This window comes from Oncorhynchus tshawytscha, unplaced genomic scaffold (assembly GCF_018296145.1).
Source record: "Oncorhynchus tshawytscha isolate Ot180627B unplaced genomic scaffold, Otsh_v2.0 Un_contig_540_pilon_pilon, whole genome shotgun sequence".
Taxonomy (NCBI): domain Eukaryota; kingdom Metazoa; phylum Chordata; class Actinopteri; order Salmoniformes; family Salmonidae; genus Oncorhynchus; species Oncorhynchus tshawytscha.
Window position 1 is genome coordinate 127,037 of NW_024609641.1, and position 19,194 is coordinate 146,230.

Here is a 19,194-nt window from a genome sequence, read left to right on the forward strand (position 1 = left end):
CATGGCCTTTTTTGCCTTTACCTCCCTTCTCACCTCATTTGCTCACATTGTATATAGACTTGTTTATACTGTATTATTGACTGTATGTTTGTTTTACTCCATGTGTAACTCTGTGTCGTTGTATCTGTCGAACTGCTTTGCTTTATCTTGACCAGGTCGCAATTGTAAATGAGAACTTGTTCTCAACTTGCCTACCTGGTTAAATAAAGGTGTTCTCAACTAGCCTACCTGGTTAAATAAAGGTGTTCTCAACTAGCCTACCTGGTTAAATAAAGGTGTTCTCAACTAGCCTACCTGGTTAAATAAAGGTGAAATAAATAAAAATAAATAAAAATGATGTTGATACGACACGGATTACAATCATCATCCTGAATATTAAGGCTACACTCCATTTTACACACACAGACAGTCAACCATGCAAACTGGCTGGGTTATTCTTTATTTCAGACATCACACATTATAGTCTTACTCTAATCCAGACATCGTACACACACAGACACTCAACCATGCAAACTGGCTGGGTTATTCTTTATTTCAGACATCACACATTGTAGTCTTCCTCTAATCCAGACATCGTACACACACTCACTAAATCACATCCACGATCATACACATCAACCTACACAGATCTACTACACACGTAATATCTTGACAAAATTTTCTAACATCTGTGGCATTGGCTCACAGGCAAACAGAACCAAACAAATGTCATTAGAACCTGTTTCTTGGATTCTAAACATCAGACATTTGAAATCTCTATTTTTGACCTTCATAATACCTCTGATGGCAGTAAGTTTACAAGCACTAATTATGGTCCATTTAGACTGAGAATAGTGTCTAGTTACAGTAAAGGCTACAATAAGTGTAGCCGGTTAGAATTGTAACGGTTTAAGACATTATAGGAAAAGATCAGTCTTTATGCGGCTGAAAGAAAAGGAATATAACATATATTATTTACAGGAAACATAATCTACATCCTGAGATGAAGTTGCATGGAAAAATAAATGGGTTGGTGAAAAATTTCTTTCATGGACAAAGGAACTCAAAAGGTGTGATGATATTAATTACCAACTAATTATCAAAAATATTATGGACTCATTAGAAATAGGGGATATTTAGAGACTAAAAACCCCTGAAAGAATGCGATCAGCCCATTGTCTAATTGGCCTTCACATAATTCTTATAGAATTTCCAAGTGGACAGGGATATTGGACATTTTAATCAAAGTTTACTGGAAGACAATTTATTATTTATTAAAATTTACATTTTTAACATTTTAATCCAATACCAATATTTACTGGATGACAATTTAATCTTAACTAAGACAAAATCATTATAACTGAATATTTCCTGTACAATATAGGTTCAGCAAATCCCCTTATTGTTTGGGATACCTTTTAACTGTACCTTCAGAGGTCATTCAATAGCCATCAATAATAAAAAAGCAGTTCCTGTCTGAAGAGACAAGCACCCTTTAGTTACTATACCGCCAGCCTTTAGTTACTATACCGCCAGCCTTTAGTTACTATACCGCCAGCCTTTAGTTACTATACCGCCAGCCTTTAGTTACTATACCGCCAGACTCTGGAATAGTCTGCCAGAGAACCTGAGGGGGACCAAGAGGCATGGAGAGGCAGCCTTTAGTTACTATACCGCCAGACTCTGGAATAGTCTGCCAGAGAACCTGAGGGGGACCAAGAGGCATGGAGAGGCAGCCTTTAGTTACTATGCCCCCAGACTCTGGACTAGCCGGCTAGAGAACCTGAGGGAGACCAAGAGGCAGCCTTTAGTTACTATGCCCCCAGACTCTGGAATAGCCGGCTAGAGAACCTGAGGGGGACCAAGAGGCATGGAGAGGCAGCCTTTAGTTACTATACCCCCAGACTCTGGAATAGTATTGTATAGTCTGCCAGAGAACCTGAGGGGGATCAAGAGGCATGGAGAGGCTTTAGTTACTATACCCCCAGACTCTGGACTATGCTGCTAGAGAACCTGAGGGGTACCAAGAGGCATGGAGAGGCAGCCTTTAGTTACTATGTCCCCAGACTCTGGAAGAGTATAGTCTGCCAGAGAACCTGAAGGGGACCAAGAGGCATGGAGAGGCAGCCTTTAGTTACTATACCCCCAGACTCTGGAATAGCCTGCCAGAAAACCAGAGGGGGACCAAGAGGCATGGAGAGGCTTTAGTTACTATGCCCCCAGAATCTGGAATAGTATAGTATAGTCTGTCAGAGAACCTGAGGGGGACCAAGAGGCATGGAGAGGCAGCCTTTAGTTACTATGTCCACAGACTCTGGAAAAGTATAGTATAGTCTGTCAGAGAACCTGAGGGGGACCAAGAGGCATGGAGAGGCAGCCTTTAGTTACTATGCCCCCAGACTCTGGACTAGCCGGCTAGAGAACCTGAGGGGGACCAAGAGGCATGGAGAGGCAGCCTTTAGTTACTATGCCCCCAGACTCTGGACTAGCCGGCTAGAGAACCTGAGGGGGACCAAGAGGCATGGAGAGGCAGCCTTTAGTTACTATGCCCCCAGACTCTGGAATAGTATAGTATAGTCTGCCAGAGAACCTGAGGGGGACCAAGGAGCATGGAGAGGCAGCCTTTAGTTACTATACCCCCAGCCTCTGGAATAGTATAGTATAGTCTGCCAGAGAACCTGAGGGGGACCAAGAGGCAGCCTTTAGTTACTATACCCCCAGCCTCTGGAATAGTATAGTATAGTCTTCCAGAGAACCTGAGGGGGACCAAGAGGCAGCCTTTAGTTACTATACCCCCAGCCTCTGGAATAGTATAGTATAGCCTGCTAGAGAACTTGAGGGGGACCAAGAGGCATGGAGAGGCAGCCTTTAGTTACTATGCCCCCAGACTCTGGACTAGCCTGGCAGAGAACCTGAGGGGAGCTGAAACTGTGGACATTTCTAAAAGAGATTAAAATACATTTTTATCTTTTCTTTTCCTCAGGGTGCTTTTTAGTTGTGCCGTTTTTATTGTTAATGTTTAGTTCTTTAAAAATTCTCTTATGTTTGTTGTGTCGTAAATATTTCAGTTTTTTTCCCCCATTATTTTTTACCTGTGAAGCCCATTGTGTTGCATTCCATGTCAGAAAGGTGCTGTATAAATATAGTTTGGTTTGATGTGATTTTAGGTCATGTGACTGGGACAATGTATTTCCTCAATGGGACGAGGTTCTCTAACTGCGTTAAATTCTTTCCTCACTGAGACCAACTGTGTGGTTTATCCCCTGTGTGTGTAATTGTGCGTTTTCTTCCCCTGTGTGTTTCCTTTTATGTAATTTTAGGTCATGTGATCGTGAATATCTCTTTCCACACAGGGCGCAATGGTAAAGCTTCTCCCCCGTGTGTGTCCTCTCATGCTCCTTCATGTTATCTAATGACCTAAAGAATTTTCCACAATGGGAACAGGGGTAAGGCTTCTCTCCAGAGTGTATTTTCTTATGTTTGTTCAGGTTCCCTAAATACAAAAAACACTTTCCACACTGGGAGCAACTATGTGGTTTTTCCCCTGTGTGTGTCAGCTCATGCGATTTTAGGTCATGTGATCGTAAGAAACTATTTCCACATTGAGAGCAATGGTAAGATTTCTCCCTTGTGTGTGTCCTCTGGTGCTTTTTTAGGTCCGATGATGTTGAAAATCTCTTTCCACAATTGGAGCAGTGGTAAGGCTTTTCTCCTGTATGTGTCCTCTCGTGTGTTTTAAGGTATAGTGACCTTGAAAATCTCTCTCCACACTGGGAGCAGTGGTAAGGCTTTTCTCCTGTGTGTTTCCTCTCATGCTCTTTTAGGTTCCCTAACTTGGTAAAATCCTTTCCACACAGGGCGCAATGGTAAGGTTTTTCCCCTGTGTGTGTCCTCTCATGCGCTTTCAGGTTATCGGAAGACCTAAAATTCTTTCCACAATGTGAACAGGGGTAAGGCTTCTCTCCAGAGTGTACTCTCTTATGTTTGTTCAGGTTCCCTATATGGGAAAAACTCTTTCCACACTGGGAGCATTCGTAAGGCTTTTCTCCTGTGTGTTTCCTCTCATGCTCTTTTAGGTTCCTTAACTTGGTAAAATCCTTTCCACAAAGGGAGCAATGGTAAGGTTTTTCCCCTGTGTGTGTCCTCTCATGCGCTTTCAGGTTATCTGAAGACCTAAAATTCTTTCCACAATGGGAACAGGGGTAAGGCTTCTCTCCAGAGTGTATTCGCTTATGTTTGTTCAGGTTCCCTAAATGGGAAAAAAGCTTTCCACACTGGGAACAATTGTGTGGTTTTTCCCCTGTGTGTGTCCTCTCATGTGATTTTAGGTCATGTGCTCGTGAGAATCTATTTCCACACTGGGAGCATTGGAAGGGCTTTTCTCCAGTGTGTTTCCTTTCATGCTCTTTCAGCTTCCATAACCACTTAAAACTCATATTACACTGGGAGCAGTGGTGTCGTCTCGCTGGCTTGGGTGTCTCAGGGTCTGGTTCCCCTGAAGGACTCTTTCTGCTGTCAGATGGAGAGACTGGTCTCTCTCCTGCCAAAGACAAACAAAGTATTTAGTTAAACAGAGAGACCTGAATGAAAACTCCATTATAAAACTGTTTTCCTATGAGGTTTAATCCAGACTAGAGCCCTCATTATGAAACACAACATTTAGATCCTGAATGCTGATTGGTTGATAGCTGTTAGTGATTCTCGTTAGTCCCGGGTAATGGCTGTTAACAGTTCCATTTGAATCATTCCTACACATCCACTGTCCCACAGCCCAGCCAGGCAATTCATAAACTAATCTCCACTGTCCCACAGCCCTGCCAGGCAATTCATAAACTATTATCCACTAGAAAGACTCATTGAGACATTATTACCCCATGCTTACAGCCTAGCATTTGGTTTGCCAAATAGCAAGATTTTTACCAATCCCCTCTTTTGCCTCTCCAACCGGTACACATTTTGTACGCAAAAGAAAATATAGACGTATAGAGCATATTTTGGTGACTCGTTATTAAACAGCAATGGAACATGTTTATATATTTACGTGTAATCTCTTAAAATTACTATAACGACACCTAGTGGCTAATTGTTGGTTTGCTACTAGAATGGTACATAAGGGGTTAAGATGGGGCTAGAATGGTACATACGGGGTTAAGATGGGTCTAGAATGGTACATAATGGGTTAAGATGGGGCTAGAATGGTACATAAGGGGTTAAGATGGGGCTAGAATGGTACATAAGGGGTTAAGATGGAGCTAGAATGGTACATAAGGGGTTAAGATGGAGCTAGAATGGTACATAGGGGTTAGAATGGGGCTAGAATGGTACATACGGGGTTAGAATGGGGCTAGAATGGTACATATGGGGTTAGAATGGGGCTAGAATGATACATACAGGGTTAAGATGGGGCTAGAATGGTACATACGGGGTCAAGATGGGTCTAGAATGGTACATAATGGATTAAGATGGGGCTGAAATGGTACATAAGGGGTTAAGATGGGGCTAGAATGGTACATAAGGGGTTAAGATGGGGCTAGAATGGTACATAAGGGGTTAAGATGGGGCTAGAATGGTCCACAAGGGGTTAAGATGGGGCTAGAATGGTACATAGGGGTTAAGATGGGGCTAGAATGGTCCATAAGGTGTTATTAAGATGGGGATAGAATGGTACATAAGGGGTTAAGTTAAGATGGGGTTAGAATGGTACATACAGGGTTAAGATGGGGCAAGAATGGTACATAAGGGGTTAAGATTGGGCTAGAATGGTACATAAGGGGTTACGATGGGGCTAGAATGGTACATAAGGGTTAAGATGGGGCTAGAATGGTACATAAGGGGTTAAGATGGGGATGGAATGGTACATAAGGGGTTAGTTATGATGGGGTTAGAATGGTACATACAGGGTTAAGATGGGGCTAGAATGGTACATAAGGGGTTAAGATGGGGATGGAATGGTAGATAAGGGGTTAAGATGGGGCTATAATGGTACATAAGGGTTAAGATGGGGCTAGAAGGGTACATAATGGGTTAAGATGGGGCTAGAATGGTACATAATGGGTTAAGATGGGGCTAGAATGGTACATACCGGGTTAAGATGGGGCTAGAATGGTAGATAAGGGGTTAAGATGGGGCTAGAATGGTACATACGGGGTTAAGATGGGGCTATAATGGTACATAAGGGGTTAAGATGGGGTTAGATGGTAGATAAGGGTCTGAGTTAGAATGGGGCTAGAATGGTACATAAGTGGTTACCATCAATATAAATTGGAACCTGTTTCACTATCAATAACAAATGGGACCTGTTTTACCATCAATATCAATTACAACCTGTTTTACCATCAATATCAATTACAACCTGTTTTACCATCAATATCAATTACAACCTGTTTTACCACCAATATCAATTACAACCTGTTTTACCATCAATATCAATTACAACCTGTTTTACCATCAATGTCAATTACAACCTGTTTTACCACCAATATCAATTACAACCTGTTTTACCATCAATATCAATTACAACCTGTTTTATATCAATTAGAACCTGTTTTACCATCAATATCAATTACAACCTGTTTTACCATCAATATCAATTACAACCTGTTTTACCATCAATATCAATTACAACCTGTTTTATATCAATTACAACCTGTTTTACCATCAATATCAATTACAACCTGTTTTACCATCAATATCAATTTCAACCTGTTTTACCACCAATATCAATTACAACCTGTTTTATATCAATTAGAACCTGTTTTACCATCAATATCAATTAGAACCTGTTTTACCATCAACATCAATTACAACCTGTTTTACCACCAATATCAATTACAACCTGTTTTACCACCAATATCAATTACAACCTGTTTTACCATCAATATCAATTAGAACCTGTTTTACCATCAACATCAATTAGAACCTGTTCTACCACCAATATCAATTTCAACCTGTTTTATATCAATTACAACCTGTTTTACCATCAATATCAATTACAACCTGTTTTACCATCAATATCAATTACAACCTGTTCTACCACCAATATCAATTACAACCTGTTCTTCCATCAATATCAACTGGGACCGGTCTGTGTTACCATCATTACCAACTGGGACCGGTCTGTGTTTACCATCATTACCAACTGGGACCGGTCTGTGTTTACCATCATTACCAACTGGGACCGGTCTGTGTTTACCATCATTACCAACTGGGACCGGTCTGTGTTTACCATCATTACCAACTGGGACCGGTCTGTGTTTACCATCATTACCAACTGGGACCGGTCTGTGTTTACCATCATTACCAACTGGGACCGGTCTGTGTTTACCATCATTACCAACTGGGACCGGTCTGTGTTTACCATCATTATCAACTGGGACCGGTCTGTGTTTACCATCATTACCAACTGGGACCAGTCTGTGTTTACCATAATTTTCAACTGGGACCAGTCTGTGTTTACCATCATTACCAACTGGGACCAGTCTGTGTTTACCATCATTTTCAACTGGGACCGGTCTGTGTTTACCATCATTATCAACTGGGACCGGTCTGTGTTTACCATCATTATCAACTGGGACCGGTCTGTGTTTACCATCATTACCAACTGGGACCGGTCTGTGTTTACCATCATTACCAACTGGGACCGGTCTGTGTTTACCATCATTACCAACTGGGACCGGTCTGTCATCATTATCAACTGGGACCGGTCTGTGTTTACCATCATTACCAACTGGGACCGGTCTGTGTTTACCATCATTACCAACTGGGACCGGTCTGTGTTTACCATCATTACCAACTGGGACCGGTCTGTCTTTACCATCATTATCTAATCAAATTGTATTAGTCACATTCGCCAAATACAACAGATGTAGACCTTAGAGTGAAATGCTTACTTACAAGCCCCTAACCAACAATGCAGTTAAAAAAATATATGGATAAGAATGAAAAATAAAAGTAACAAGTTATTAAAGAGGAGCAGTAAAATATCAATAGCGTGACTATATACAGGGGGGGAACCGGTACAGAGTCAATGTGCGGGGGCACCAGTTAGTGGAGGTAATATGTACCTGACGGTAGAGTTATTAAAGTGACTATGCATAGATGATAACAGCAGAGGGTAGCAGGGGTGTAAAAGAGGGGGAGGGGGCAAGTAATCTGGGTAGCCTTTTAATTAGCTGTTCATGAGTCTTATGGCTTGGGGGTAGAAGCTGACCTAGACTTGGCGCTCCGGTACTGCTTGCCGTGCAGTAGCAGAGAGAACAGTCAATGACTCGGGTGGCTGGAGTCTTTTAGGGCCTTCTTCTGACACCGCCTGGTATAGAGGTCCTGGATGGCAGGAAGCTTGGCCCCGGTGATGTACTGGGCCGTTCGCACTACCCCTGTAGTGCCTTGCGGTCGGAGGCCGAGCAGTTGCCATACCAGGCAGTGATGAAACCCGTCAGGATGCTCTCGATGGTGCAGCTGTAAAACCTTTTGAGGATCTGAGGACCCATGCCAAATATTTTCAAATCCTATAGCAATAACTCCCACCTGTCAGGTATAAGTCCATAATGATTTATATTGTCATGTAGCAATAACTTCCACCTGGCAGGTCTAAGTCCATAATGATTTATATTGTCATGTAGCAATAACTCCCACCTGGCAGGTCTAAGTCCATAATGATTTATATTGTCATGTAGCAATAACTCCCACCTGGCAGGTCTAAGGCCATAATGATTTATATTGTCATGTCATATAGCAATAACTCCCACCTGGCAGGTCTAAGTCCATAATGATTTATATTGTCATATAGCAATAACTCCCACCTGGCAGGTCTAAGTCCATAATGATTTATATTGTCATATAGCAATAACTCTCTCTCATAAAATGGACTGCTCATATAGCAATCAACACTGCTCTCAACAGCCTCTTTCCACATGTTACCAACCCAACAGATGAGTCTTGGACAGCCTCTTTCCACACTCTACCAACCCAACAGATGTGTCTTGGACAGCCTCTTTCCACACTACCAACCCAACAGATGAGTCTTGGACAGCCAGATGAGTCTTTCCACACTCTACCAACCCAACAGATGTCGGACAGCCTCTTTCCACACTCTACCAACCCAACAGATGTGTCTTGGACAGCCTCTTTTTCCACACAGATGAGTCTAGCCTCTTTCCAACTCCAACAGATGTGTCTTGGACAGCCTCTTTCCACACTCTACCAACCCAACAGATGAGTCTTGGACAGCCTCTTTCCACACTCTTGAGTCTTGGACAGCCTCTCCACCAACCCAACAGATGACAGTCTTGGACAGCTCTACCAACCCAACAGATTTCCACACTCTTTCCACACTCAACCCAACAGATGTGTCTTGGACAGCCTCTTTCCACACTCTACCAACCCAACAGATGTGTCTTGGACAGCCTCTTTCCACACTCTACCAACCCAACAGATGTGTCTTGGACAGCCTCTTTCCACACTCTACCAACCCAACAGATGTGTCTTGGACAGCCTCTTTCCACACTCTACCAACCCAACAGATGTGTCTCGGACAGCCTCTTTCCACACTCTACCAGTGGAGGCTCCTCGGGGGTCAGTAGGGGACTAAAAGTAGTCCTCGTGCACAGAGTTGTGTGTGTTGCTAAGCTCTGAAATCAATGGTTTCTGAAAGATTGATCCACGGGTGGGTCAAAATACTATTAAGGATTTTAAATAACCTCTGTGGTAATAATTGTTTTATACATTTCATCCAGATCAAAATTATCCTTCATTGTCTTGATTCTGTCCTCTTCATCATTTGAAGTCAGACATGAGTTGATTTTTGCTTTAATGTGATGTCAAGCAAAGCACTACAGAAAGAGATATTCACATGTTTACAAATGTTAACGTTTTGTTGGCCGTCTCCTTGTAGCTTTAACGATTCCTACAGTACAGAACTATTAAAGTGTAGACCTTCAGTAAATGCCCCTTTAAAACCACACATCGGTTCAACAACTGCAGAGTTTGTAACCCTGTGTTTAAGATATTACTCACTGTTGTTAATCAGATCTCCTGTCTCCTCTTCTTCCTCCTCCAATGTGACAGTAATCTCTCCCACTTCCTTCATTCCAAAAATGTCTTCCTCTTCTTTCACTGTGACAGTCATCTCCTCTTTCTCTTCCTCCTCTTCTTTTACTGTAACATCCTCCTCCTCTTTCACTCTGAACGAGTCTTCATCTTCTGTCAATTTAACTTCTTTCTCTTCTTCTTTCACTGTAACAGCCTCAACCTCTGTTTCTTGTTTTACTGTGACATCCTCTTCTTCCTTCTCCTCTTTCACGACAATGTTCAGCCCCAGAGTTTCTTTCTCCGTCCAGCAGACCTCCTCTTTAGCAGTGGGGGAGTCGTTTAGTGAGCTCATGGTTGAGATGTTAGCTAGATAACTAGTTAGCATTAGTGACTAGACTAGCACTGCTAATTTACTCAGCCAGTTAGCTAACAACAACGTAAATATTATATTAAATTGGGTAACTAACTAGTAGATACGACAAGTGTGTTTAAAGCACCGTGGCTAATATACACCGAAAGCGTTTATAGAGCTTGAATGTTTTCGCTTATGATGGCTAAAAGCTCCGGAGGTGGATAACGCGACGTTCTTGAAGAAGCGTCCCGTCCATTAGATTATACGTCACACTGGCAGCATTGCCTGAAATAGGCAGATCGCCATCTGCTGGGTGGGAGGGTAACAGTCAAGGGAAATGTTTATTTTATTTTAAGACAAAAGGTAGGTTTTATTTATTTCATTATATAATAGAGAAACATGTGTTGATAAGTGAATATCTCCAATGAGTGAGAATTTAAAACACCCTACTATACTACTGTACATCTGCATTCAGGAAATCAATCAAACAAACAGATAATATCCCAATAAGGCAGCGAGGTCCAAACTGCTCCTACACGGTGTAACAGTACTGAGTAGGTCCAAACTGCTCCTACACAGTGTAACAGAACTGAGTAGGTCCAAACTGCTCCTACACAGTGTAACAGAACTGAGTAGGTCCAAACTGTTCCTACACGGTGTAACAGTACTGAGTAGGTCCAAACTGCTCCTACACAGTGTAACAGAACTGAGTAGGTCCAAACTGCTCCTACACAGTGTAACAGTACTGAGTAGGTCCAAACTGCTCCTACACAGTGTAACAGAACTGAGTAGGTCCAAACTGCTCCTACACGGTGTAACAGTACTGAGTAGGTCCAAACTGCTCCTACACGGTGTAACAGTACTGAGTAGGTCCAAACTGCTCCTACACGGTGTAACAGTACTGAGTAGGTCCAAACTGCTCCTACACGGTGTAACAGAACTGAGTAGGTCCAAACTGCTCCTACACGGTGTAACAGTACTGAGTAGGTCCAAACTGCTCCTACACGGTGTAACAGTACTGAGTAGGTCCAAACTGCTCCTACACAGTGTAACAGAACTGAGTAGGTCCAAACTGCTCCTACACGGTGTAACAGTACTGAGTAGGTCCAAACTGTTCATACGTGGTGTAACAGTACTGAGTAGGTCCAAACTCTTCCTACACGGTGTAACAATACATCATGTAGATGTATATAATGAACAGACTAGGTCTATACTGCTCCTACATGGTGTAACAATACATCATGTAGATGTATATAACTAATAATGAACAGACTAGGTCTATACTGCTCCTACATGGTGTAACAGTACATCATGTAGATGTAAATAACATCCCTTTTCAATGAACAGACTAAAGGTCAAATAACAATTTCCACAGATCTTCATGTAAATGTGTAACAATACATCATGTAGATGTATATAACTAATAATGAACAGACTAGGTCTATACTGCTCCTACATGGTGTAACAGTACATCATGTAAACTCAGCTAAAAAAGAAACATCCCTTTTTCAGGACCCTGTCTTTCAAAGATAATTTGTAAAAATCCAAATAACAATTTCCACAGATCTTCATTGTAAATGTTTAAACACAGTTTCCCATGCTTGTTCAATGCACCATAAACAATTAATGAACATGCACCTGTGGAACAGGGCTTTCTTTGGGGCAGGGCTTTCTCCTATAGAGCTCCATTTTTATGGAATGGTCTGCCTACCCATGTGAGAGACGCAAACTCGGTCTCAACCTTCTTTAAGTGAAAAACACCAAAAGAAAGAACATGATTCATCATTCAGGAGTGTGAAGGTGGCGGTTGGGTTGGAGCGGAACCGCCCTTGCTGTCTCTTGTTCCCCTCTTTCCATATTCTCTGCCTCTAACCCTGGTCAGTACATCCTGTCCTAGTCCTAGTCCAGTGGAGTTTTTGCTCTAGGGCTTGTCTGTCTAATTCCTCCTCTTTCTCTCTTTCCTCTCTCAGTATTTATGGAGGACTCTGAGCCCTGTAGTGCTCAGGAACTGCCTCAGGACCTGACTGATGAACAGCTGTCCCCTCTCCACCCCGTGCTGCTCTCAGTTTCCCTGTAGTGCTGTACTGAAACAGCTGCTCTCCCTGGCCATGTTCTGTTATAATCTCTCCCTGTAGTGCTGTACTGAAACAGCTGCTCTACCCCTGCATTGCTCTCCCTGGGGTTTTAGGTGCTGTACTGAAACAGCTGCGAATCTACATTTGATTTGATTTTCTCCCTGTAGTGCAGTACTGAAACAGCTGCTCTACGGACTCTGAAAAACACCAAAAGAAAGATGCCCAGGGTCCCTCTCCCTGTAGTGCTGTACTGAAACAGCTGCAGATCTGGCCCGGACAGCTCTCCCTGCAGTGGCAGTACTGAAACAGCTGCTCTACCCTCTCTCTCCCTGTTGTGCTGTACTGAAACAGCTGCTCTCCCTCTCTCCATCAGTGCCCTGTAGTAGGCAGTACTGAAACAGCTGCAAACACATGACTCTCCTCCCTCTCCTCTCTCTCAAACCCCTCTCTCCCTCTCTTCCCCCTCCCCTGTAGTCTACTGAAACAGCTCCCTCTCCCCCTCTCCCTCCTCTCCCCCTCTCTCCCTCTCTTCCCCCCTCTTTCTCCCTCCCTCCCTCTCCATCCCTCCCCCTCTTTCTCCCTCCCTCCCTCTCCATCCCTCCCCCTCTTTCTCCCCCCTCCCTCCCTCCCTCCCTCCCCCTCTCTCCCTCCCTGTTGTGCTGTACTGAAACATCTGCAGTTTGGAGGATGCTAGGAGAACACTACCTGCTCGAAGGCATAGTGCCAACTGTAAAGTTTGGTGGAGGAGGAATAATGGTATGGGGCTGTTTTTTATGGGGCTCCTTAGTTCCAGTGAAAGGGAAGTCTTAACGCTACTGCATACAATGACATTCTAGATGATTTTGTGATTTCAATTTTGTAGCAATAGTTTTGGGGAAGGCCCTTTCTGGTTTCAGCATGACAATGCCCCTGTGCACAAAGTGAGGTCCATAGAGAAATGGTTTGTTCGAGATCGGTGTGGAAAAACTTGACTGACCTGCACAGAGCCCTGCCCTCAACATCATGGAACACATTTGGTATGAATTGGAACGCCTGCTGTGAAGCCTACTGTGAAGCCAGGCCTAATCGCCTAATCGCCCAGTGGCCGACCGCACTAAAGCTCTTTTGAAGCAAGCCCCCCCCCCAGCAGTGTTTCAACATCTAGTGGAAAGTCTTCCCAGAAGGGTGGAGGCTGTTATAGCAGCAAGGGGGGGACCAATTCCATATGAATGCCATTGATTTTGGAATGAGATGTTGCAGAGGCAGGTACATACATACAACCTCTATGAGTGGGACCGTTAGGGGGTTTGTTTTCACATTTCCCCAAAACAGATTATTACCGGTGCTTCTACTGCTGTGTGGCAGCATCTCGTTGATCTGTCATTGGTGACGTCACAGCCATGTTGTTAGGCTGTATTGTCCAAACTAGTGACGTCACAGCCATGTTGTTAGGCTCTATTGTCCAAACTAGTGACGTCACAGCCATGTTGTTAGGCTGTATTGTCCAAACTAGTGATGTCACAGCCACGTTGTTAGGCTGTATTGTCCAAACTAGTGACGTCACAGCCATGTTGTTATGCTGTATTGTCCAAACTAGTGACGTCACAGCCATGTTGTTCTGCTGTATTGTCCAAACTAGTGACGTCACAGCCATGTTGTTCTGCTGTATTGTCCAAACTAGTGACGTCACAGCCATGTTGTTATGCTGTATTGTCCAAACTAGTGACGTCACAGCCATGTTGTTATGCTGTATTGTCCAAACTAGTGACGTCACAGCCATGTTGTTAGGCTGTATTGCCAAACTAGTGACGTCACAGCCATGTTGTTATGCTGTATTGTCCAAACTAGTGACGTCACAGCCATGTTGTTAGGCTGTATTGCCAAACTAGTGACGTCACAGCCATGTTGTTATGCTGTATTGTCCAAACTAGTGAAGTCACAGCCATGTTGTTATGCTGTATTGCCAAACTAGTGAAGTCCCATTTTACTTTCAGAACCATACTCTTGGTTAAAACAAATCAAATCAAATCAAATCAAATCAAATTTTATTTGTCACATACACATGGTTAGCAGATGTTAATGCGAGTGTAGCGAAATGCTTGTGCTTCTAGTTCCGACAATGCAGTAATAACGAACAAGTAATCTAACTAACAATTCCAAAAAAACTACTGTCTTATAACACAGTGTAAGGGGATAAAGAATATGTACATAAGGATATATGAATGAGTGATGGTACAGAGCAGCATAGGCAAGATACAGTAGATGATATCGAGTACAGTATATACATATGAGATAAGTATGTAAACCAAGTGGCATAGTTAAAGTGGCTAGTGATACATGTATTACATAAGGATGCAATGCATAAGGATAACAATTGTCAAGCCATTAGTGCCTTAGCCCATACACTGTGCTGTTCCTGCTCCATGTGAATCAGCGTTAAGCCACCCCAACTGGATGCTGTCTGTCTGTCATCTGTGCCCTTACAACCTCCTTGGAGATGAACACATGAAGGAAACCCTCAACATATACAGTCCAACAGGTCCTCCACTTCAAAAAAAGAGAAAACATCACATTTACTAATTTGAAATTACGTAATGTAGTCAAGAGATTGTAACAAACTCTGTTTCACGTTAACATGGCTCACTCGGGATATAGAGTCGGTACAGCCACCGGTTTCTTCAAGCATCGCGCCGACAGAAACAAACATCTCTCTGGTAAGAAGAAGTGCGAGGGGTGTATGCCTTATGATTAAAGACTCATGGTGTAATCATAACAACATACAGAAACTCAAGTCCTTTTGTTCACCTGACCGAGAATTCCTTACAATCAAATGCCGACAGCATTATCTCCCAAGGGAATTCTCTTTGATTATAGTCACAGCCGTGTATATCCCCCCCAATAAGATACCTCGTCAGCCATGAAAGAACTTCCCTGGACTCTATGTAAACTGGAAACCATACATCTGAAGGCTACATTTATTGTAGCTGTGGATTTTAACAAAGCTAACCTGAGAACGAGACTTCCTAAATTCTATTAGCATATCAAATGCACGACATGGGCTGCTAGCACTCTGGATCATTGCTACTCTAACTTCCTCAATGCATACAAAACCCTCAACCGCCCTGCCTTTGGCAAATCTGACCTTGACTCTATAGACAAAAACAAAAACAGGAAACGTTCGTGCTCAGGTCTGTCCAACGCTGGTCTGATCAATCGGATTCCACGCTCCAGGATTGCTTTGATCACGTGGACTGGGATATGTTCTGGATTGACTCAGACCACAACATTGATGTATATGCTGACTCGGTGAGTGAGTTCATTAGCAAGTGCATCAGAGATGTTGTACCCACTGTGACTATTAAACATTTCCTAACCAGAAACAAAGGATTTTTTATTCGATTTATTTCACCTTTATTTAACCAGGTAGGCCAGTTGAGAGAAAGTTCTCATTTACAACTGCGACCTGGCCAAGATAAAGCAAAGCAGTGTGACACAAACAACAACACAGAGTTACACATGGAATAAACAAATGTACAGTCATTAACACAATAGAAAAGTCTATATACAGTGTGTGCAAATGAAGTAAGATTAGGGAGGTAAAGCAATAAATAGGCCTTAGTGGCAAAATAATTACAATTTAGCAATTAAACACTGGAGTGATAGATGTGCAGAAGATGAATGTGCAAAGGAGCAAAAAATAAATAACAATATGGGGATGAGGTAGTTGGGTGGGCTATTTACAGATGGGCTATGTACATGTGCAATGATCTGTAAGCTGCTCTGACAGCTGATGCCTAAAGTTAGTGGAGGAGATATGAGTCTCCAGCTTCAGTGATTTTTTTTACAATTTGTTCCAGTCATTGGCAGCAGAGAACTGGAAGGAAAGGTGGCCAAAGGAGGAATTGGCTTTGGGGGTGACCAGTGAAATTCTGGAGCACGTGCTACGGGTGGGTGCTTCTCTGCTGACCAGTGAGCTGAGATAAGGTGGTGCGTTACCTAGCATAGACTTATAGATGACCTGGAGCCAGTGGGGTTGGCAACGAAAATGAAGCGAGGGCCAGCCAACGAGAGCATACAGGTCGCAGTGGTGGGTAGTATATGGGGCTTTGGTGTCAAAACAGCTGGCACTGTGATAGACTGCATCCAATTTGCTGACTAGAGTGTTGGAGGCTTTTTTGTAAATTACATCACCGAAGTCAAGGATTGGTAGGATGGTCAGTTTTACGAGGGTATGTTTGGCAGCATTAGTAAAGGATGTTTTGTTGTGAAATAGGAAGCTGATTCTAGATGTAATTTGGGATTGGAGATGCTTAATGTGAGTCTGGAAGGAGAGTTTACAGTCTAACCAGATACCTAGGTATTTGTAGTTGTCAACTCATTCTAAGTCAGAACCGTCCAGAGTAGTGATGCTAGACGGGCGGGCAGGCGTGGGCAGCGATCGGTTGAAGAGCATGCATTTAGTTTTACTTGCATTTAAGAGCAGTTAGAGACCATGGAAGGAGAGTTGTACGGCATTGAAGCTTGTCTGGAGGTTAGTTAACACAGTGTCCAAAGAAGGGCCAGAAGTATACAGAATGGTGTTGTCTGTGTAGAAGTGGATCAGAGAATCACCAGCAGCGAGAGCGACATAATTGATGTATTCAGAGAAAAGTCGGCCCGAGAATTGAACTCTGTGGCACCACCATAGAGACTGTCAGTGGTCCGGACAACAGGCCCTCTGATTTGACACACTGAACTCTATCTGAGAAGTAGTTGGTGAAACAGGCGAGTCAGTCATTTGAGAAACCAAGGCTATCGAGTCTGCCAATAAGAATGCAGTGATTGACAGAGTTGAAAGCCCTGGCCAGGTCGATGAAGACGGCTGCATAGTATTGTCTTTTATCAATAGCGGTTATTATATCGTTTAGGGCCTTGAGTGTGGCTGAGGTGCATCCATGACCAGCTCTGAAACCAGATTGCATAGCGGAGAAGGTAAGGTGGGATTCGAAATAGTCGGTGATCTGTTTGTTAACTTGGCTTTCAAAGTCCTTAGAAAGGCAGGGTAGAATAGATATAGGTCTGTAGCAGTTTGGGTCTAGAGTGTCTCCCCCTTTTAAGAGGGGGATGACCGCAGCAGCTTCCAATCTTTGGGGATCTCAGACAATACGAAAGAGAGGTTGAACTGGCTTGTAATAGGGGTTGCAACAATTGTGGTCGGATAATTTTAGAGAGAGAGGGTCCAGATTGTCTTGCCTGGACATTCTGACGGCCGCCCCCAGGTGGTGAAGGTAGGAAACAACTTCTCCACCCCACTGATTTTCAACACTGGGGACAAGGGTGTGTTCTTCAACCCTCTCCTCTACTCCCTGTTCACCCATGACTGCGTGGCCATGCTCGCTTCCAACTCAATCATCAAGTTTGCAGACGACACTACAGTGGCAGGCTTGATTACCAACAACGGTGAGACGGCCTACAGGGAGGAGGTGAGGGCCCTGGGAGTGTGGTGTCAGGAAAATAACCTCTCACACAACATCAACAAAACAAAGGAGATAATCGTAGACTTCAGGAAACAGCAGAGGGAATGTTTTAAGTTCCTCGACGTACACATCACGGACAAACTGAAATGGTCCACCCACACAGACACAATAGCGCCTCTTCATCCCCAGGAGGCTGAAGAAATTTGGCTTGTCATCTAAAACACTCACAAACTTTTACAGATGCACAATCGAGAGCATCCTGTCGGGCTGTATCACCGCCTGGTACGGCAACTGCACCGCCCTGAACCGCAAGGCTCTCCAGAGGGTAGTGCGGTCTGCACAACGCCCTCCAGGCGCCCACTACCTGCCCTCCAGGACACCTACAGTACCCAATGTCACAGGAAGGTCAAAAAGATCATCAAGGACAACAACAACCCGAGCCACTGCCTGTTCCCCCCGCTATCATCCAGAAGGCGAAGTCAGTACAGATGCATCAAAGCTGGGACCAAGAGACTGAAAAACAGCTTCTATCTCAAGGCCATCAGACTGCTAAACAGCCACCACTAACATTGAGTGGCTACTGTCAACAACAGTCTCTGGCCACTTCAATAAATGGACTTAATGAAGGTATCACTAGTCACTTTAAATAACGGCACTTTAATAATGTTGACATATCCTACATCACTCATCTCATATGGATATACTGCTCTATACCATCTACTGCATCTTGCCTATGCCACACGGCCATCGCTCATCCATATATTTAAATGCACATATTCTTCTTCATTCCTGACATTTGTGTGTAAAAGTAGTTGTTGTGAATTTGTTCGATTATCTATTTGATACTACTGCTTTTGTCCGAACTAGAAGCACATGACAACCAAAGCATTTCGCTACACTCGCATTAACATCTGCTAACCATGTGTATGTGACCAATAACATCTGACCAATAACATCTGCTACCCATATGTATGTGACCAATAACATCTGCTAACCATGTGTATGTGACCAATAACATCTGCTACCCATATGTATGTGACCAATAACATCTGCTAACCATGTGTATGTGACCAATAACATCTGCTAACCATGTGAATGTGACCATTAACAGCTGCTAACCATGTGAATGTGACCAATAACATCTGCTAACCATGTGTATGTGACCAATAACATCTGCTAACCGTGTGATCAATAACATCTGCTAACCATGTGAATGTGACCAATAACATCTGCTAACCATGTGTATGTGACCAATAACATCTGCTAACCATGTGTATGTGACCAATAACATCTGCTAACCATGTGTATGTGACCAATAACATCT

At 43.3% G+C, this 19,194-nt stretch overlaps 1 protein-coding gene and 1 long non-coding RNA gene across 2 annotated transcripts; both read right to left on the bottom strand.

Annotated features, from left to right (window-relative positions):
* Window positions 1-420: 420 nt before the first annotated feature.
* LOC121845362 lies at window positions 421-2,540 on the bottom strand. Its single transcript, XR_006082526.1, has 2 exons — window positions 2,482-2,540; window positions 421-1,762 (listed from the first exon to the last, which is right to left on the bottom strand). It is a non-coding gene; the product is annotated as an uncharacterized LOC121845362 (long non-coding RNA).
* Window positions 2,541-2,690: 150 nt separating this feature from the next.
* Window positions 2,691-10,611, bottom strand: LOC112240448 (zinc finger protein 2-like). The gene is made up of 2 exons (XM_042316568.1): window positions 9,994-10,611; window positions 2,691-4,519 (listed from the first exon to the last, which is right to left on the bottom strand). The coding sequence occupies exons 1-2, from the start codon at window positions 10,391-10,393 to the stop codon at window positions 3,201-3,203; spliced, it is 1,719 nt and encodes a 572-aa protein (XP_042172502.1). The 5' UTR covers window positions 10,394-10,611; the 3' UTR covers window positions 2,691-3,200.
* Window positions 10,612-19,194: the final 8,583 nt, after the last annotated feature.